Source organism: Hyperolius riggenbachi, chromosome 12, assembly GCF_040937935.1.
Source record: "Hyperolius riggenbachi isolate aHypRig1 chromosome 12, aHypRig1.pri, whole genome shotgun sequence".
In the NCBI taxonomy this organism is placed as follows: Eukaryota; Metazoa; Chordata; class Amphibia; order Anura; family Hyperoliidae; genus Hyperolius; species Hyperolius riggenbachi.
Window position 1 is genome coordinate 52,998,939 of NC_090657.1, and position 22,636 is coordinate 53,021,574.

The 22,636-nt window shown below is 45.6% G+C and overlaps 1 protein-coding gene across 7 annotated transcripts in view; it reads right to left on the bottom strand.

Annotated features, from left to right (window-relative positions):
• CACNA1G (calcium voltage-gated channel subunit alpha1 G) overlaps positions 1-22,636 on the bottom strand; it is a 654,443-nt gene that overhangs the window by 130,410 nt on the left and 501,397 nt on the right. For all 7 annotated transcript variants that reach the window (XM_068263037.1, XM_068263036.1, XM_068263035.1 and 4 more), the window contains 3 exons: positions 18,912-19,710; positions 12,619-12,956; positions 225-376 (listed from right to left, as the gene is read on the bottom strand). In XM_068263037.1, coding sequence (XP_068119138.1) covers positions 225-376; positions 12,619-12,956; positions 18,912-19,710 — 1,289 coding nt within the window. The remainder of the gene's footprint in view (positions 1-224; positions 377-12,618; positions 12,957-18,911; positions 19,711-22,636) is intronic.

Sequence of the window (22,636 nt, forward strand, 5' to 3'; positions counted from 1 at the left end):
GCCTCTGTTGGTAGTCATTCAGATGCGTCCTGGTCTTGGGACGGGCTTCCATTTCTCCCGTTATCCATATTATTTCAGCCTAGCACAGGCTCAGATATCTACCCTCACCATAGCCTGTAGGCTAGAAATGTGTCTGTACAATACTCTGGGCACAAACGATCAAGTCCCAGTCCCTGTGGGGGACCAGGTATGTGTGTGTGCACCTCAATCACCTTCAAACTTACCTGATAATGACTATTATACCATCAAATATATTATACGGATTCTTGATGTATCCAAACGGACCGTAAACCAAGAGTTTCAAAACCATTTCCAGAGCGAACAAGCTGGTGAAGACAATATTGCTGATTTCCAGGGCGTTGGTCAGCTCATCAGGCTGCAGAGAAATCATACAAGACAGACGTTAAGGGGTTACTCCACTTATCTATATAACATACGTCGTCACTATTGAAGACAGTCAGGAATGGAATACCATCACGTATTCTCATGCAGCTGACAGAACATTTCTAGTAGTGTTACGGGGAGACATGGCAACATTATAAAGGACAACTGACGTGAGAGGGATATGGAGGCTGCCATATTTATTTCCCTTTAACCTCCTTGCCGGTTATCCCAAGCTCAGCTCGGGGTAACCTGCGCAGGAGGATTTCTCAGGCCCCGCTGGGCCGATTTGCATAATTTTTTTTTCCTACACGCAGCCAGCACTTTGCTAGCTGCGTGTAGTACGCGATCGCCGCCGCCGATTCGCCGCTACCCGCCGCGCCGAACCGCCCCCCCGCCCCAGACCCCTGCGCAGCCTGGCCAATCAGTGCCAGGCAGCGCTGAGGGGCGGTTCGAGATTCCCTGTGACGTCCCGACGTCCATGACGTCATCCCGCCCCGTCGCCATGGCGACCGGGGAAGCCCTGCAGGAAATCCCGTTCTCAACGGGATTACCTGCATACTCTGATCGCCGAAGGCAATCGGAGTGGGTGGGGGGATGCCGCCACTCAGCGGCTATCATGTAGCGAGCCCTGGGCTCGCTACATGATTTTTAAAAAAAATAAATAAAAAAAAAGTGCGGTGCTGCCTCCTTGCCGGATTTTTTAGACCGGCAAGGAGGTTAAGCAATACCAGTTGCCTGGCTGTCCTGCTGATCTATTTGGCCGCAGTAATGTCTGAATCATAACCTAAACCACACTGCCTGTAGGTTGGAGTATTGTATACAACCGAACCTCTGGTCAACCCCCCCCCCCCCCCCCCCCCCAATCCTTTAGATTGTAAGCTCACAATGGCTGGGCTCTCTCACCCTTCTGTGTCTTGGAATTAGTTACACATTTATTCATATTATTTTGTCATTGTAATCACCAATTCTGTATTTTGTAACAATGGTGTATTTTGTATATTGTTATATACCATTGTCTGTATTATTATGTACTCCATGTTTGTTTCTTACGTTGTACAGCGCCACGGAATATGTTGGGGCTTTGTAAATCAATAATAAGATTAAGAATCCCACCAGAAACAAGCATGCAGCTAATTATGTCAAATGTGACAATCATGTCAGAAACACCTGATCTGCTGCACGCTTGTTCAGGGTCTATGGCTAAAGGAATTGGAGGCAGAGGATCAGCATTGCTTAAAAGTAAATAAATATGGCAGCCTCCATACCCCTCTCAGCTCAGGGGTGCTATAAGTAACTGCTACTACCAGATCAGTTTCTGAACAAGGAGCAGGTGGCAAGGAAAAAAAGACTGCATCCATTGAGCGTGTTCCCTTTAAAAACAAGTCAGCACTGGCAGCCTGCGAGGCATACATCAAAAAAAGGTGCATGGAAATTTGGGCGCTCAGTCATCTCGATAGTAAAATATCAGTATTAACCTCTTGAGGACCACAGGCTTACACCCCCCTATAGTGGGCCATTTTTTTACAATCTAGGCCACTGCAGCTTTAAGCAAACAAGTGATCCCCCCCCCCCTTTCTGCCCACCAACAGAGCTTTCTGTTGGTGGGCTGTGATCGCTCCCAGGATGTTTGTTTATTTTTTTGTAAATATTTATATGTTTTATTTTTGTAATAAATTTCTGCTTTTTCTTCTCTCCTCCCACCCTCATTCCCCCCGCCAGCCAATCAGCACGATCATAGGCATAAGCCGATCGACCTCTTGCCTCCCAGCGGGACAGCCACATATCACATGGCTGACCTTAGCCTTTCGCCCCGCACAACCCTCCCACCTGACACCTAACCGTAGCCCCCACCACTTCCTCGCACAAACTTCCTACCTGATACCCTACCCTAACCACCCACCTTCTGACCTAAAAGAGGAACTGCAGTGAAAATAATGTAATGTAATGCAATTTTTTTTTTTACAATAATCATATATAAAAATGTAGTCAGTGTTTGCCCATTGTAAAATCTTTCATCTCCCTGATTTACATTCTGAAAATGACTACATGGTGACATCTTTACTACCGGCAGGTGATCTCTGTGGAAGGAGATACAGCTTGACTGGCAGTTGGAAAACAGCTGTTATTTCCCACAATGCAGTAAAGGTGACAGACAGGAAACTGTCAGGACCATGGTCATGACATCACACTGTGGGAGGAATTTCACCTCAATATCAGCCATACAGACCCCCCTGATGCTCTATTTCAAAAAAAAGGAAAATATTTCTTTGGGGGAAAGGGATATCAGCTACTGATTGGGATGAAGTTCAATCCTTATATTAACCCCCAGCCGACCGCTCCATGTCGATTGGCGTGAATGGCTGCGGGCGGTGATTGCAGGTGATAGCGCGCTTATGCATGCGCATCTCTGCATGATTGGCGGAACGCCGCTCCGCCTTCAGTCTCCCAGCGGCGATTGCAGCTCGGTAACTGTTTGACGGCGAAACCGCCATCTATTAACATTGTACCGCGCTGCGATCTACAGCAGCGCTGTACTAGGGACACGGTTGTCCCCCTGGCAGGCAGAAAAGTCATCAGCTGTCATAGGCTGAAGTCTATGACAGGCGATCAAGCTGATTGGCTGGTGGGAGGGATATATAAAAAACAAAACACAACATCTGGGGAGCGATCAGACCCCACCAACAGAAAGCTCTGTTGGTGGGGAGAAAGGGGAAGGGGGGGGGGAACCACTTGTGTGCTGAGTTGTGCGGCCCTGCAGCGAGGCCTTAAAGCTGCAGTGGCCCAATTAGGAAAAAATGGACTGGTCACTGGGGGGGGGGGGGGGTCCTCAAGTGGATAAAGTTCCTACTCAACCCCCCCGCTGTCAATTGCCCCCCACAAGAAAAAAAACAATTTCTCGGGTGCCACTGTAGGCGTCCAATGAAATATCGGCATTGAGGCGGTATGTATCATATTTCAATAGGCGCCTATAGCAGTGCCCACATTTTCGGTGGTAGCGGGCGCACAAATTGCCTGCTTCGGCCTGGCGTGTCCTATATGATATATCTGTCCTGATGTGCTCTCGATATTGGAGACTGGAGACACTCTCGGAAAGTCACACTTCACACAATGAACAATGGACAGCATGTATTGGAAAGTGAGCAATTAATGGGAGTCTGTCACCAAGATACAGTATAAGATCTATGTGTGTGTAAATTACTGCTGAGGAAGAAGATACACACAACACAGGAACCTGAGGTGAGAGCTGACACATTCATTTCCTTTTACACAATACATACTGCCTGGCTCTCCTGCTGCTCCTGTGTCTCTCACCTTTTATGCTGGGAATACACCATAAGTTTTTTTGGCAGATAGATGGCTCGATAGATAATTTCTGACATGTCCGATCTGATTTTGTTTGTTTGTTTTTTTCTGATCAATTTTCTCACAGAAGTGAATGGAAATCGATTGGAAATACAATCGGAAAATCAATCGGCCAGTAAATCGACCTGGAACAAGCATGAAGTCTCACTAGATTAGTTGTATCCGTGTTTTGCCTGATACACACCATGCTATTTCCCATCAGATCAATGGATCATGTCCAACCTGGTCCGATTGAGAACAGGATCGATTTTATGCAGTAATGATCTGAAAATTGATCTGGATCGGGAGCAGATCGGACATGATGGAAATAATCGATTAAATCCGTCGATCTGACGAGAAATTGCATGTTGTGTACCAGGCATATCAAGTGTGAGATTCAGACACTGCTGCAGCCAGAGATCAGCAGGATAGCCAGGCAACTTGTATTATTTAAAAAGAAATAAATAGGTCAGCCTCCATCACTCTCAATTCAGGTTCCATTGAAAGAAGCCCTACAGGCAAAAGACACCGGTCATTGATTTTCAGAATGGATCAGAATGATGGAATATGCCAGGAATCTACAGCACAATATGCCACATCGGTTATAATTCCGATCAATTGTAGCTGAAAAGCAATCAAAATTATCGGTAGGACCGGGTGGATCAAGAGCGGAGGCACTGGTAATGAGCGCAATGACCTAATTACGATTACGTAAAATTTTGTGTAATTCGCAAAATTGCGATTTTGGCCGTAAGAAAAACATTCTAATTACACTAAATGACGCAAAATTTAGCATTTATGTGGAATTTCGTAATTACGATTGTTTTTGTAACGGAAATTAATCAGAATTGTGTGTTTAACGCGGAAATTCGTCCGTTCTCGAGATTGTTTTCGAGTCCAGAGCCTCCTGATACATTTAAAGTTACGACACATGCAGGGATCTTTGCATTATCCGATATTGCAAGACCCAAAACCAAGTGTCTAAGCATGCATGACCGCTAAGTGCATCTCGAAAAAGAGCACCTGTCTTAGAAGTGGCTGCAGGTAGAGCCTCCGGATACATTTAAAGCGACAGCACGTGCAGGGGCCTTTGCATTATTAGTAATTGCAAGCAATGAGTGACTTTCCTGAGTTGAGTAATTGCTTACATTTGCAGAATTACTATTAAAAAGCGAAATTACATACATTTTTGAAATTAAAATAACTGCTTCTATGGAAAACACAAAATTACGAAATTTTGCGTTAAACACAAATTTGCGCCGAATGCGAAATTACATGACAGAAATTTCACCTACGGAATTACAAATTACTGTTTGTATGGCAATTACAAAATAACGAATTTGCGACGTTTCACGTCCGTAATTACGGAAACACGAAATTACGCAAATTTCGGCTCAACACTAGGAGGTAGACCGTTGGCCCATAGTGTTACAATGTATCCAGCAGCGCAGCGCTCCTGTTCAATAGATTTTCAAAAGATTTCATACCGAAGTCTATAGAAATCGATGTGCTGAGTGTGGAAGGGTTCAGATCAGGAGGATCAATCTGTTTGGCACATTGGGTGGCAATCTATGCGTGTATGGCCATCCTAATGGGAACCCAAGGTGAGAGTGATATAGAGGCTGCCAAATGTATTTCCTTTTAAACAATACCAGTTTCCTGGCAGTCCTCCTAATCCTCTGCCTCTATAACTTTTAGATATAAACCCCGAACAAGCATGCAGCAGATCAGGTACTCTGGGCCTGATTCACAAAGCGGTGCAAACTTTTTCGCGGACCTTTGCGCGCGCAATTTGCGCGATTTGCATGATCGTGCGAATCGCGCAAATTGCGCGCGCAAAAGTCCGCGAAAAAGTTTGCATCGCTTTGTGAATCAGGCCCTCTGACTCATCTGACTCTTTACTGGATTAGGCATAGGCTTATTCCAGGGGTTTAACTCTACGTATGCCAGAAGATCAACAGAGCTGCGAGGCAACTGGCATTGTTTAATGCATTATACACGTAAGGGAAATTCTCACTCGCAGCCAGCAATCTGCCATTTTATATAATCCACAAACAACTGATGGGCTGCCATGTGCACCAGTCTTTGTGTTTTTAAATGTATTTATTTTTTACAGCTTCCAGTATGCAGAATGGGATAAGTGGTTAGGGAGGGGGGCAATAAGAGGTTATACCTGCACGTGGTGCCCCCTGCTGGTGACAGTCTATGAACGCATGCTGAGCCATACCTTCAGACTCCATGCTGCCATACTGACAGCCGACAGCAAACATTGGCCTACTTTAATCATCATCAGAAGGAAGTTACCTGCGTACTTTGGGTTCTTCATGTACTTCTGATTTGACATAACTGCGATTATTTGAATCCTGCTATGAAGCATACCTTTTTCCCGAGATTTTGATTGATTCCAGCCAATTACGCGATAGAATTTAGCTGGGAATTTAATTACTCCTGAAGAATTGAATATTATATGGTCCAATGTTTCACGAAACGCGTCGAGAAAATGGATTGTCTACCTCGGCTGTACATAGACTAAGTGTTAAATATATGGATATATTTGTCCCAAAGAGGATTTCCATGATACTTATATAGTGGTGGACATGATATAAGGGACAATTTCAAGTTTCATGGTACCCGTATTGGGAACTATGTATAATGTTTGTAAACTGTTTAATCATGACTTTGCTGTAATGGCTATGCAGATACTGTGTATTTGTATTTATGTGAATATTTTTTTTTAAAGATGTATAATAAACTCATGTTTTAATTAGTTATTAGATGATTTGGGTCAATACTTACCTATTGAGGTTGACGATAAGGTTCTGTCTATAGTTCATCCCATTTAAGGTCCCTGTTTACCCACAAATAAGACTTGCATCTTAAAAGGGGACACATAAGGGCGTCACTTCTGCATATTCTAGTATGTCAACTTGACTAGACCCATCGGTCAAGTTTCTATTGGGTAATTTGTTTCAAATAGTCTACGATTATGTCCGACCGAACCATCTCACCTGAATGCTGCTGAACTTATGCAATTACTGCTAGATTTGGTACTACAGACAGGTGTATATTATTGCACTTGATAGGCTGAAGGGCTGTTGGTAGACCATATAAAATGCCAGATTGCAGCCTGGGAGTGAGCATTTTTTCCTTGTGTGTATTGCATTCAGCATTTGTACAGAGCCAGTGTGGATGAGTCCCCTAGTAGTGGGAGTACCGGGGCCCACCTGCACACTCCCTCTTTGCATTGCATGGGGGATTTGGGTGTCCTGGGCGGTGGCAGAGCTTGGGGCCACCGTCTGCCATGTGCACCAGTGTTTGTGTTTTTAACTGGCCTTGATTAGAAGGAAATAAATATGGCGGCCTCCATATCCCTGTCACCTTCGGGTCAACCTTTTTATCAGTCAGGCATAGCTGTAAAAGTCAATTGAAACCCAGCACTAAGGCTCATTTCACACTTTTAGTATAAGGTGTTTAACCTCTCACACTATGAACAGTTCAGTTGCAATTATTCATCAATTGTGCTGCAAAGTTTCACAAAACTCTCATCACATGTTAACCACTTCCAGCCCCATGACGTAAAAATAAGTATCTGCACTCCCCTCCCTACAAAACCCTAGATAACACTGTTTATTTATCTCTGAGCTGATAACAATGCTACACAGTTGTAAAGGAATGACAGCAAACCCCTCTCTTCCTCCCAGGGAATTCAATGGCAGGATTAATGTGTAAACAAGTGTAAAACAAACATTCCAGGAGCAGCCAGATATAACAAGAGAGTAGGATATATACAACGTGTTACTAATACATATTAAAACAAATTAACTGTTTAAATAAACAGGAGAGATAGACAAAATGTGTTAGTTTAAAGTACAATAGAAGCCATTTACATTAAAGCTATAATGTGTGGAAGTAGATAAATTGTCTATTTTTTCACTTTTTTTTCCTTATTTTCCTTTTAAAATACATAGAAAATAAGGTCATTAATAAAAACAAATATCAGCTACAAAAGCCTAATTTGTCCTGAATAAAACAATATATAGGTACTTTAGTTGTGATCATCATTTATAAAGTTATTGCCAAAGTAATCAGAGCTGAGCTGAACTGTGAAAATGACCAGGGTAAGGAAGTGGTTAATGGTGCAATGCAACCATACAGTGGCACATACTGTTGGAGGTTTAACAACAGTTACCTTAAACTGCAACAAGATGTCACTGTGTGTAAAAGGTGATGTAATCGTAATGGGGTTGTAACTTTATAAATAGCTAGTTTATATCATAGGGTCCCTGTCATAAGGGCTCTCTATGTGAGTGAAACTTTGTTTTATATGATACAGTATAATCTCGGTTTAATAAACTGGTATAGTAAACTACCTCTCCAGGCCCCGGCCAATCTCCATTGTAACTCTATGGGAGGAACGCCTGGTATTGTAAACTCTGATATAATAAAACTTCTGTTATAGTAAACATGTTTTTTGGCCCCTACGTGATGCTGACTCTGGATATAGTAATCAGTGGGCGGTGCATGCGTCATGTCAGTGGGCGGTGCATGCGTCATATCATTGGGCGGTGCATACGTCATGTGTCACTGTGAAACCCATGGTCTGCTGCTCTCTTCATGCTGATTGCAAGTGGGTTACTTAAGAATGAAAAAAAGGGGAAATCGAGAGCCCAATAGTGTAGTATTTAAGTCAATTACGTAGACAGTAGTACAAAAAACAAGGGTTATACTCACAAAACTGGGTTACCACACAGGCAACCACTATCAAGGCAGATGGGGAGAATTAGAACCTGACTCCACTCAGGTTTAAGAAGTCGCTCTCTGTAGATAGATGATGGTTTAAACAAGGACTCTAACTTCTTGTGGTGGTACGATGGGTTTTAAATGCCACAATTCTTTTAATTTTAATTTTTCTATCTTTTCATTCATTTTTGTGTCATATGCTGTGTAAGATGGAATTCACTGTCACTATTCATTTTATTTGCTTTCAGGTGCTGGCTTTAAAGAGAGTCTGAAGCGAGAATAGATCTCGCTTCAGACCTCATATATAGCAGGGGCATGTGTGCCCCTGCTAAAACGCCGCTATCCCGCAGCTTAACGGGGGTCCCTGTCCCCCCAAATCCCCTCCGTAATGCGGGGGAGCGTTTCCGCATTGGGGCAGGGCTAACCGCCGCAGCCCTGCCCCACGCGCGTCTGTCAGACGCGTATCTCCGCCTCTCCCCCGCCCCTCTCAGTCTTCCTTCACTGAGAGGGGCGGAGGAGAGGCGGCGATGCGCGTCTGATAGATGCGCTGGGAGGCAGGGCAGCAGCCGTTAGCCCTGCCTCCAGGAAGAGAAATTTAGCGACCAAGTCTGCGACCAACTTTTGCGGGGGGTGGGTTGGGGGTGAAGGGACCCCCGTTAAGCCGCGGGATAGCAGCGTTTTAGCAGGGGCACACATGCCCCTGCTATATACGAGAGCTGAAGCGAGATTTAGTCTCGCTTCAGTGTCTCTTTAAATGGCACAATTCTCTTATGGCCCATACTCACGGGCTACAATTGTCGCCACAACATGCGGCGCACGCGTGTTGCGGCGGCAGGTCGCCCGTAAGTATGCGGCGTTGCCCGGGCGCGCACCCCGAACTGTCGCCCGTCGCTGATGTCGCCAGGCGATTGGCACGGTCAATCGCCTGGCGACAGTCGCCGCCGTAATTCCGCCGCAACTGTCGCTAGTCCGCGTGAGTACGCGGACTAGCGACAGCAACATAATTGTAAATAGACGGCGCTTCCGGCGGGGGGAGGGACAAGAGCGACAGCTTCCGCCGCATCAGTTGCCAGGTCCCTCCGCCGTGTGTATGCGGAGGGACCTGGAGACGAGCTGTCGCCGGCATGTCGCGCACACGCTCCCGTGTGCTAGCGACATGCCAAACAGTTGCCCGTGAGTATGGGCCATTAAGCTTAGAATTAATGGTGCATGTAACCAGGCCAGTTACCATTTGAATTTGGAATTTACGATGTCTCCCCATCACCAGAGTCTGCTTTATGTCATGTTGAGGATTCTTTTGATCTCATCAATTTAGATAGGATGCCTGGGAAAGCCTCCTCAGTAATAGTTAAAGCGGAATATAACCCTGCATTTCAACTTTGCTCTAAAACATTATTTACAGTATATTATATGCAACCAGCATTTTTTTTTTAATAGACCAGCATTGGAAGGGTTACACAGGGTTTTAAAGTTCCTGGAGATTTCTGCAGACGCATCTGAAGCTCAGATAGTTACATTTTGTTTACATAAATGTATCTAAGTGTTGAATGTTACACACTTTGGCTGTCCTTCAGCTCAGTCAGAGAGAGTGAGTCACATTCAACACTTAGATACATGTATGTAAACAAAATGTATCTATGTCAGCTTCGGATGCGTCTGCAGAAATCTCCAGGAACTTTAAAGCCCTGTGTAACCCTCCCAATGCTGGTCTAGTAAAGAAAAAAATGTTGGTTGCATATAATATACTGTAAATAATGTTTTAGAGCAAAGTTGAAATGCAGGGTTATATTCCGCTTTAAGGCATCTAATTACATTTATGTTTGCTAAAGAATGTTTCTCCTCTGTATGTCAGTGTATATAAGCTGTGTTTTTCAGTTCTGGTCAGGAACCAGTCCGACGAAGGCTTTCTATAAGTCGAAAGCTCACTGTTTATCCATCTCTAAGTTAGCCAATAAATGGTATCATCCTGATTCAAAACTTCTTGCTTGTAGATAGATGAAAAATGGGGTGCACCCCTCCACCAAGGGTGGACTAGACTACGTACAAGAATTTGAACAGAAGCGCCAACAACAATAAAACCGTTTAAAAACAATTTAAATGGGGGAAGTTATGGTGGATTTACCTCCCTCGCAGACAAAAAACGTTATTTCAATTCAAAATAACATTTATTGGATGCTCCACAATGCAACGCGTTTCACAGGCTACAATCCCACTTCTTCAGGCAAATAATGGAGAAAACGAGTAGGAGTCTGTATAGCAGCCAAGCACTAATGGTGTATTGTCAATCCAAATGACCTGAAGCTGTGTGCACTGAAATTTTGGACATTATATATTTTTGAGGTTCTCAAGGAGCAATCTTTTTGGCTGCAACATTTATAAGGACTATACTGCATTGCGCAAAACTGTACACTGGTTTTATTGGTCAGGTCATACATCTGTCAATTTCAAAACAATAGTTCAATGAACCTTATAAAAATCTGCTCCATTCACAAACAGCCTCAGTTGGATTTGTGCTGATCCAATCAATGAATCAGTCAAATCTGTTGCCCTGGAAAGATGATTCTTTATCACATTAATTTGCAAAAATACCTGCAGAGAAGTGACCTACAGCTATGGTCATTTTATAATAAAAGTGGAATCTCTCCTTAAAGGGAACCTTAACTGAACGGGAGGAAAGAGTTTCACTTACCTGGGGCTATTACCAGCCCCCTGCAGCAGTCCTGTGCCCTCGGAACCGCTGTGGAATCCTCCGGTCCCCCGCTGTCACTTAGTTTTGTTTTTGACGACTCACCAGTCGGCCGGCCGCCATGCGTATTAATGGGCGCATTCTCTACTGCAATTAGCGTTGTTGAAGACCGCAACGTGTACAAAAATACGCGTTGCAGCATTCCGCACACGTAGATATGCGGCAATGCGTATTTTTGTACGCGTTGCGGTCCGCAACAGCGGTAATTGCAGTAGGGAATGTGTCCATTAATACGCATGGCGGCCGGCCGACTGGTGAGTCGTCAAAAACAAAACTAAGTGACAGCGGGGGACCGGAGGATTCCAGAGCGGCTCCGAGGGCACAGGACTGCTGCAAGGGGCTGGTAATAGCCCCAGGTAATTGAAACGCTTTACCCCCGTTTAGTTAAGGTTCCCTTTAAAGACTACCAAGTTTATGATATTAAAGGGTGTTAAAAAATATTTAGTGGTGTTAAAAAAAAATAAAAACCGACACTTACCTGGGGCTTCAATCAGACCCCGCAGCTGTCATGTCCAGCGTCATCCTCCTACGATCCTTGATTCCCCGCTGCCGGTCTAATATTCGTCTAATTAGACGAATAGCGCTCGCCCCACATGCGTCATCGGGAGCTTACAAAGTTTTCTTGTACTGTGCCTGCGCAGTAAGCTCCCGATGACACTCGCGCAGCTGCAGTCTAATTAGAGGAGTAATTGGACTCGGACCGGCGGCAGGGAACGGAGGATTGTAAGCGTGGGACAGGACAGCTACAGGGGGCCGATAGACACCCCAGGTATGTGTCGATTTTTGTTTTTTCTAACACCTCTAAAGAACCCCTTTAATAAGTTTTATTGTAATGCTCTGTTAGAGCGGCCAGGATCGGTGGGTGTCAGCAGCGGTAACTCACCTGCAAACCATGAGGTCTGAAACTCTGCCCCCTTAATCGGCAAAACCAGCAAGGGTTTATTTTCTTCTGAAGTGTTCCGGACTCTGTGGCCACCCCCACCTGTGTAGCCTCGCCCCGCCCCAGCTCGCTAGCCGTGGCCGAATAGGCAGGGATGAGCTGGGAGCGAGCCGAAGCAACACAGTTGGAGGTGGTCACAGAGTTCAGAACACTTCAGATAAAAATGGCCACGGCAGTCTTGGTGATAGAGGGGGGCGGAGTTTCAGATATCTAATGATTAACTGGCGAGCAGGTGAGCTACTTCTGCAAAAAACCTACCGATCTTTACAGCTCTAACAAAGAGCTTTGCGTTAAGGGCTCTTACGCCCTTATTAATGTACAAGCTTCTTCCTTGTTAAACACCCATGAATACGTGCTGAAAATAACGCAGGACCTATAACTGCAAAAACAAAGTAGTAAAGAGCGTGATAACTACCGGACATACATTAGTAAACATGAAAAGCTATAGTATAAGGTAATGCGGTACCTGCTCGTGATACTCGATGCCCATACTCAGTGTGTTGATGAGGATGGCAATCATGATTCCGCGACCAAAGTATTTGCTGTCCACGATCTTCCTGAAGGTCTCGCAGACCATCTTCCATGGTTTCAGAAACTTGCTGGGCTTCTTGCCCTTGCCTTTGAGAGGCTCCGCCTTCTCACTGCACTGGGTATCCTGGGTGAATTCATAGGCACCGTCGCTATCAGACTCCATGTCGTCATTATCGGTGATCTCCGGTTCCTTACAATGGGAGCACACCTCCAAGTCTAGGGACTCGATCTCCGATCCGCCAGCGTGGATCTTACATGATCCCTTGCAGAAACCTAGGACCACAGAAAAGCTGTGAAAATGGCTTCCTGACCAATATAACTAGGTAGCCAGGGATAGGCTGACACTCGTGAAAGCATCAAATCATAGTCTTACTTTCATTTCACTCATTTCCTTTCAAACTATTTTTTGTATGTTTTTTTTTTTTGGTAGAACATTTCTTTTATCTCAGTAATATTATTATGTTTGGATGTTTGTTACTCAATCACGCAGCAATGGCTGAACGGATTTGAATGAAATTTGGCATGCATATAGTACATTACCTTGAATAACATATACGGTAGGATATTTTTTTATCCTCACCAAAAAGGTGGCGGAGACAAATACAAATTTCACTGGGAAAATGTAAACTGCAGCCATTCTTACACTGTTAATGGCAGGGTTCTCAAACTTTGCACAGCTGGCCACTGGGTGACTGGGAGTAATATTCAGAAAAGTGGGTGGAACCTATAGAAGCCAATCAAAATTCACCTATTGATTTTCAAGGGAATATGTAATTGCTGCCATTCTTGCACTTTTAATGGCACAAGCCTCAAACCTGGTACAGTTGGTCATTGGGTGACTGGGGTTCAAATTTAGAAAAGGGGGTGGAGCCAAAGTCAAAGTCAATTTGTTTCATTTCAATGCAAATTATTGATGCCAAAGACCGCAAAGCTCACAAACTAGGTAATTGAGTAATTGTGTGTTGGGGGCTAGGAAAAGTGGGCGGAGCCAACACCAGCCAAATAGATACCCGGGCAATGCCGGGCCGTCACCTAGCCTATTATAAATGATTGCAAGGTGAATGGCTTGATTTCTGGATATGAAAAAATAAGGAAAATGCTAAAAAATCTACTGCAAATTAAAGGTATCATATACAGTAATCAGATTTTTCAGATAAGCTGTAGTGCTACGCCACACATAGATCAGGAGGAAGTCATGCCACCAGAGGTGTCGCTAGCAGACAGGGGCCCCAGTACCAACAATGAAATTGCCCCACTCACACTGGTACTGCACTCCAAGCCACAGCAATGTGCTCTTCCTTAGATTTACCCCCCTCTGCCGTATTGCCCCTCTTACCAGTATTGCATTGCTAGCCACACCTATAGTGGCAATAATAATCCAACCATTTGTATAGCACTTTTCTTCTGTTGGACTCAAAGCACTCGAGAGCTGTAGTCACTAAGGGTGCATTCAAGAGGCTATCCTGCAGTGTTAGGGACACAGTTGGCGGAGGGGGGCATCCAAAGTTTTGAGGGGGGGGGGGGGCAGTGATCTCTAGTTACACACCTGATAGGTACTGACCCTTGTCAGGGCCAGATTTGTACTCATTACCACCCTAGGCCACTGTCACCAGCTGCCCCCCTTCAGTATAGGTAGCGACATGACCCCTCCCCCCTTCCCTCCAGTATAGGTAGCTAGATGACTCCCTTAATCACTCCTTTTCCCACCCCCCCACCCCCTACAGTATAGATAGCCAGCTCGCCTTCGCACCGCAGCAGCCATCAGTGTCACTCATTTCTCTGCTTGTCTCCAGTGCAGACGCTTCCTCTTCCTTTCCGTCTCCAATGCTGCCCAAGTCCATAGCCGCCGGCCACAATGCAAACGTGCACAGAGAGCAAGGTGGCTGCTGCACAGGCAGCTAGCAGCAGAGTACTGTGGTCAGGCGCTCGCCTCATCTCCCTGCATTGCAGTATTTGCAAGCTTGCACCAGTTTAGCCTGCAGCTTTGGTGCCCTTGCTCCTGTGGTGCCCTAGGCCATGGCCTAGGTGGCCTTGCCCTAAATCCAGCCCTGACCCTTGTAAGGATCTGAACCCTGGTGTCCCATGTAGAGCCCTTAACCAGTACACTATCCAGCCACATGGAATAAAAGCTTTTGATTTGACTCAAGTGTATCCTATCTATCAATAGGAAATGGAATTAGCAGGGATGAACATTGCACGGAACTAATCCGATTCAGAAACTGCTAAATAATTAACCAGAAGATTGGTTAATTAATTATGCTGCTTGCTCATTAATCTTCAGTTCCTAAATTTGATTAGTTTCATTCAAAGTTGTGGTTCAGCCCCTGGAGGCTTATAAATGGGGGAGCGGTATTACTTACCTATAAGGTGCTTCTCCCTAGAACCTCCATTTTCTACAGGCAGACCTGCAAATCTGAAGCGTATGCAGTGGTGTTGCGTGCTCTGGCCGTTGCGATGCATGCTGGGAAGTTATACATCTGTATAACGTAATTGCCACCGCACCAATGGTTGTAGACGTGCAGGAATCCCCTTTGGAGTCACAAGACACTGTAAATTACTCCATACGATTCGCACCATCTAAAATCGGTTCTTTATTAGGGTTTTGCTTTTAAAAGTTACTGCATCCTAAAAGTTCATCTGTGGGAAAGTCAAAGATGTATGGCCCGAAACACCTTTGCACCATCTTTGACTTTCCCACAAATAAACTTTTAGGATGCTGTAACTTTTTAAAGAAAAGCCTAATAAAGAACCGATTTTAGATGGTGCGAATCGTATGGAGTAATTTACAGGGAAGGTATACATCTGCCAGCATGCACTGCGGTGGTCGGGGACGTGAGACAACACCGGTATCTTCAATCTTCGGCACCTGCAGGTCTCCCTGGAGAAGATGGATGCTGGCATAAAAACGAGAGCAGCCCCCTGAAGGTAAGTAATGCCTGGCAACCCCTCCTATGGCACACCTCATTTACAAATCCCCTTTAGGGGGTTAGGGTTCGACCAAATAGCTGTTCAGAGCTACTTGTGGCCCCAAGTAGGTCCAAGGACAAATGCATCGCTACTGTGAGTAGCAATACACTCTTTACTTGGAAATACTCGGGGTGGCAACTCGTTCTGAAGAGCTGTCTGACCAAGCAGGTCAATTAGCTTTACTGAAAGACAGCACAGGAATGATGGGTCAGATGGAGGGACGGAAGGGAATGTTCGTAGTTGGGGCACCCCACAGCTCTGGGTCCCCCCTGCAATTGCAGGGGTTGGTCCCCTCTAGTTACGCCCCTGACCTGTATTAGATATGAAGGTACTCCCAAAATCAAATAGAGCAACCCACCAGTAAGGCCTGTGAAGAATAAGTGTTTCCACTCCATAGCAACTGGTCTCTCTGTGCTTGTTGGTCACTCTCTTTAAAGACCTGGAATTGTCCCACCCACTCAAGGGTGCTTTCAGGAACCTAATGCAACAAGCGAAAGCATTTATTTGAACCATGGCAACGCGTTTCGTGAGCGCATTCATCTCACTTCCTCAGGTTAAATTTCAGTGCCAGCAATGTGAAACAGTCATGCATTGAGTGCAATTCAGCTTTCAATTTCTTCATAATTAGAGTCATCTCTGAGGTAAGCCCCTTCCCCATTTTTTATTCTATTGGTTTGAAAGTTTTTTATCCCTCCTGGGTGCCTCTTCCTCCTATTACATTTCTCACTTTACCTGCCTGGCAACTGCTTCTATTAATCTGCTGGTCTCATGTATGTAGATCTGATATGAACACAATTTGCTTAGAGTGGAGGTAAGAATCCGCACCTGTCCCCCCCCCCCCCCCCCAATACTGCAGGTGTTCTTATCGGGTCTCCCTGGCTGTCCATTGAATAAAAATCCCAAAATGTATATTCATGGATGCAGTGGATCCGATTTAAAAGTACATCGGATCTGCTGTGAGCATAACATATATGAAAAAAGGCACCTGGAAAAAAAGGCAATATTTTACTTTCGCAAAACCTAACCCTACTCTCACACATAACCCTTCCCTGGTGGTGCCTAACCCTAAGACTCCCCCCCCCCCGGTGGTGCCTAACCCTAAGACACCCCCCTCCGGTGGTCTGGTGGTGCCTAACCCTAAGACCCTCCCGGTGGTGCCTATCCCTAAGATTCCCTCCCTGGTGGTGCCTATCCCTAAGATTCCCTCCCTGGTGGTGCCTAACCCTAAGACCTTCCCGGTGGTGCCTATCCCTAAGATTCCCTCCCTGGTGGTGCCTAAACCTACCCCCCCTGGTGGCGCCTAACCCCAAATCCCCCTCCTAAAGCTACTTCCCCTCCGCAAAGCCGCAACATGTGGCGCCCGATTAGTGGCAACTGGGACAACTTTGGCGGACAGGCTTGTGGGGAAAAAAATTGGCTTGCGGCTATTATAAAAGCCGCAATTTCTGGCAAAGATGGTAAAATTAGACGCCCTGAGGCGCCAGCTAGCAGCCGCCGTGCGCCCAAATTTCCTTATCATGCTACAAAATGCGGCTTTTAGTCTAGGCGCCTATGTACTTTTTTTCCCTGTTTCCCTGCTGTGACCCAACCGTAACAGTCAATCACCCAGAGCCAGGATTAACCTCCAATAGTGGAGTAACTGTGCTGGGCGGTTCAGCGGTATAATAGCTAAACGCCTGACGCCAAAAATAACCCTCAAAGGAACGAAAGCAACATTCAGCTATTTCCTAGCCGATTGCCTGCTGTCACAGCCATTGAGCCCGCGCCAAAATCAGCTGTGCCAATTATAACTAATCCATCTTGGAGATCTCTGACGATGTCTTAGCAAATCAGGCTCAGCATGTCCATAAGCTCTGCTGTAGCTTCTTAATTCCCGCTGAACACCAGGTTATTGTGCTTCCCCGGGAGAGAAACCGAAGGTAGAGTCAGGATCAGGAAGCGGCAGTAATACTGGACATTACTCAGTAAGCTGGTTTCAATGGGCCCAAGGGCCTAATTAGAAGCACAGAATCCCCCATACCGGTCTGGATTACCACACAGTGATTTACGCAAGCTACAACAGCAATTCAAGCCCATTTCAAGGGAAAAAAACAAAACACTTTAGCTTTAATGTGGTGAGGGGACAGAACGTCTTTCATATTGTATCTCTGTCCTGTGCTCAAATCTGGGTGAATGTCAACTTCCTGCCCAGACAGGAAGTAAAGGACTTTCTCCAATAGTGACAAATACAGCAACAACTTAAGCCTCATACACACGGGCTACAACTGTCACCGCAACCACGTGGCACGCGCGTGTTGCGGCGACAGGTCGCCCATGTGTATAAGGCACGCGCCACGAACCGTCGCTTGTCAGAGCTGTTGCCAGGTGATTGACTTGGCCAATCACCGGCAACAGCTGTCGGCGCAACTTCGACGCAACTGTCGCTAGTCCGCCATGTGTATGCGGACTAGCGACAGCAACTCCATACATAATGTATGGAGCTTCCGGCGGGGGGGGGGGGAGGAACCTTCGGCAACAGCTTCTGCCGAATGTGTGTCCCTTTGTGCGCCATGTGTACGGCTGTTGCACAGAGGGACCTGACGACGAGCGGTCTCTGCTTTTTTCTTTTTTATGGCTCTTGCCACAGCGGTGGCTCGTGTGTATGAGTCATTATTTATAGAGAGTGAGGAAGGAGAAAGATTTCCCAGCAAGTTTGAGGCCCGGGTCACATTGGCACAAAAAAACTGTTTGTTTACCTCCTAACGGGGTGAACGGATTCAATTTAAACAATAGGATCTGTTCCCATTGCTCCGTTAGAGCCAATCAGTGTCCATCGCTAATTCTGGAGCCACTAACGTGTCACATTGACAAGTAGACAAACGCTCCTTTCCTTCTTCAGAGAGCGACATCTTATTCCTGAGTGGGGACAGGTCTAATCTTCCCACCTGCCTATATAGTGGTTGCCTAAACGGTAACCCATGTTTGTAAGTATAATACTTACTCCACACTAATTCTCCCTGATCCAATACATACTACACTATATTGGGCTCTCGGTTTCTCTGTGTCCCATTGACCGCGTGCTAACGGAATGGATCAAATATGATGCCAAATTGAAACGGATCTGTTTCACAGCTCTGTTTATATATGGATCAGTTTTTGATCCGTCCATTGTGAACCGGGCCTCACTGTCTTTTAATTTTGCATTGCCTTTAATTTTGCATTGCATCCTTCATTTCCTGTCCTTGAGACAGTAATTCCTACAATTATTTGATCTGACCATACCTGTGCTCTGGGTCTCCAGGAGTCTGTTCATTGAACTGTACATTGGTCCAGCATACAAGTTGGGTTCATGTGTGATCACCGGACTCTCTGCCTCCTCCACTTGTTCCGTCTTCTTCGGGATGTCGTTGGATATGCTGGGGTGGACAGTAGGGTAGTTTTTACTTCCTACGATACTTCTTTGGGTAGGCTCTGGATTGACCATTCCAGAGGCAGCTTGGGGAAACGTAGGCAAGCAATGCACAGGTTCAAGGTGACAATCGGCATGGTAGATGCTGTGGATGGACTGCGTGTTGGAGGCAGAAGCAATGGGAGAGGTCTGAGTCCCTGGAAAAGGTAGCATTAATCTATTACCATTATGGGGCGAATTTGCTTCCACTTCGCTGAGCTCTGGACTGGCCTGTGGTGCTCGCAAGCTCCCATTCCCCAAGTGATAATGGTGGTGATGATGGTGGTGATGATGGATTAGATGATGGACAGAAGACCTTCTCCTCCTGCTGTGCTTTCGAGGTGGCTTCTCGGTGGTGCTCTTCACTACTGGACTAGATGTGAGCCCAAGTTTGAAGACCGCCGCTCGGTACACCTGGACCACTCGTCTGCCGGCTTTACGGGTGACGTAGACCAGGTACTTGAGTAGTTCATCATAGCAGCTGCCAGGCTCAGAGAAGCTGGCCAAGGTGCTGGCGTTGGAGAGGAAGCGGACCCTTTGTTCCTTCATCAGCTGGCTTTCCCGCTGCTTTGTCTCGGAAAACTGAGTAGCTATGACCACAAGGCAAAGGTTGATCATGAAAAATGATCCAATCTAGAGAAATGAGAGATTAGGTATTAACAGGGCACATCATGTATTCATGCAGTCAGAACTAGAAAACCTCACTTCCATGGGTCTAAGAAGGAACATGTATGTTTTTAATGTTCAGCTTTCGGCTGAGGCCTAAATCTAGCAACTGGGAGATTAAAATGCATTTGTACTCAAACTTTTTGATATAAAGGCTGGAAGTTTTGAATCGGAATGATACAAGTTATTTGACTTAACTTAAAAGAAAAAGCCTACGCTTTTGGCGAATAAGCCTTCTTCACTCTATTACATAAAGGGTATAGACAGTGAATTCCTTTCAAAAGACAATTCCACACATACTTCTCAAATGCACATTTTATGCCGTTTTGAGCTACTGACTGTTTTTATTGTTGATTTAGACAATATGGGATAAGGAGGAAAGCAATGCCCTCAGCCAAGATAATCTGGCACTCTGGATCTCTCGCCGATGCTGTACACAAGCTAGATTCTTGGTAAAGGTGGCCTTAGCCAGCTGCGTCAACCAAGAAACATCAAGCATGTGTACGAGGCTCAAAGATAACCTGAAGTGAAAATAAACGTATAAACAGGGGCGTAACTAGAAATCACTGGGCCCTCCTGCAAAAATTTGGATGCCCCCGGGCAGCTCAGGGCCATTTTGGGGGCAGGAGGGGTCGCAGCATGAGGGGAAAGCGTGGCCGTACATCGGCAGGGAGGGGGGACAGTCCCCCCACCTCCCTCATCTTGGGCTCTCCCCTCAGCGCTCCCCTCCTGCATCAGTGGCAGCAGGCGGCGGCAGGAACACATACCTCCATCCACCACGGAGATCCAATCCCTATGTCCCTCACGCTACTTCCTGTTTAAAGCTGAACCTCCGGCGCGTGGTACACATGGAAGTATGTGTTCCTGCCACCAACCACTGCCACTGATAATTGCAGGAGGGGAGCGCACTGAGGGGAGAGCCCCAGGTGAGGGGGGAAGACTATCCCTCCCCACCGATGTGCGGCCACGCTTTCCCCTGATGCTGTTACCCTTCCTTCCTGCCCTATTCCCCCCCCCCCCCCCCCCGGGGGTGCAGTGGCTGCAGCCCCCATTGTAACGCCCTTGCTTATAAGATGATTAATTGCACATGTTTTGCTAAAGGTAAATTAAACCAATAACTAAAGGTGCGTACACACATGCGACTATAGTCGTTTGTAACGATCGTTCCCCGATCTTTACCAACGACGATCGTTACAAAAAACGAACCAACGACTATTAAGGCAAACGACAAACGAGGCAAATCGCTACAAAACAAAGTTCTGTCTTGGCGGATTTTTACCAACGACGATCGTTAGCAAAAGTGGTACATCGTTGGAAACGATCGTTCGTACCAGGCTGGACATGCGCATTTCACTTTTTCTCCAAGGAACTTTACAATTTTATGCGCAGGCGCATTAAGTGCTTTTACGTGGTGTAACGTTCGTTCTAACGATGTGATCGTTGCACACTTTTTACAACTAACTTTACTTCGGTCGTTCTTTCGTCAATTAAAAGATCGTTCGTCGTTGACAACGAACGATCGTTGTCGCATGTGTGTACGTAGCATAAGTCTCCTATTTTTATGTTCAGTTTAAGGACTTCAATTTAAGACTTCATTGTGAAAAGCAACAGTGACAAATCTGCTTTGCTGAATGGAGAAACAAACAGAAGTAATGACCCTTTGCACTTTCCAGCACTAAATTCTTATCACAAGCCTTCTCTCTCTCCTCCTCAGATATTTTAGCTTCTATTTACTTTTCGAGAAACAGGAATGAATAATAATTATTCAATATTTACCAAAAAGTGGACTGGCAAAGATACCAGATGTTATTCCAGTTTAGATACATTTGATAGACTCATATTTGCCCTGAAGAAGAGACTGTTGTGTCCTGAAATGTAAGCTAGTGTCTGTTCGAATACAGTTATCATTAGCTGAAAGGATACCCGAGGTGACGTGTGACATGATGAGATAGACATGGGCATGTACAGTGCCAAGCACACAAATAACTATGCTGTGTTCCTTTTTTCTTTCTCTGCCTGAAATAGTTAAATATCAGGTATGTAAGTGGCTGACTCAGTTTGACCCTCACTGATAAGAAATTCCAACTATAAAACACTTTCGTAGCAGAAAATGGCTTCTGAGAGCAGGAAAGAGATAAAAGGTTCAATAGTTCATACATTTTAGCCCTGGCATACTTCAATGAATGTGTCATTGAACAAAAACAATAAAACTGTTAAAACTTAAAAAGTAGATTTAAACATAAAATAAAACTGTGGATTATCTTAAAAAGTCATTTTTAGGAGAAGCAGGATAGATACAATCGTTTATTTCATTAGTTTATCTTCACTTCGGGTGTCCTTTAAGCGCGATTGACAACACCCCTTTCTTAATCCATAAGCAATGCAAAGAGACTGGCACTTCAAGGACACCTGAGGCGAAAATAAACGAATTAAATAAACGATTGTATCTATCGTCCTTCACCCGGGCTTGTTTCCACTGTAGCGGTGCGGAATCGCCTGGATTCCACCGCTGAAGAAATCGCATGCGGCTGCGTTTCTCCATGCGGATTTCCCCGCGATTTCGCATGCGATTTCGCATGGCAAGGAGCCATGCGAATTTAACCATGTCACTGCCTGTGTTAAGTTCCATTGGCTTTCATGCGAAATCGCATGCGAAATCGCGGGGAAATCCGCATGACAAAGCCGCATGCGATTTCCCTATTAAATACATTAGCGGCGATTCGCCCGCATTCCTGCCGCACGCGAATCTGCACGACCCTGTCGTGCAGATTTTCCCCGCACCGAAAAACGCCGCCGCCGCCGCACACGTGGAAACAGCCCCATCCACTAACATTAAGTAAGCGAATCCGCATGCAGTGCCCGCATGCGGATTCGCTATAGTGGAAACGAGCAG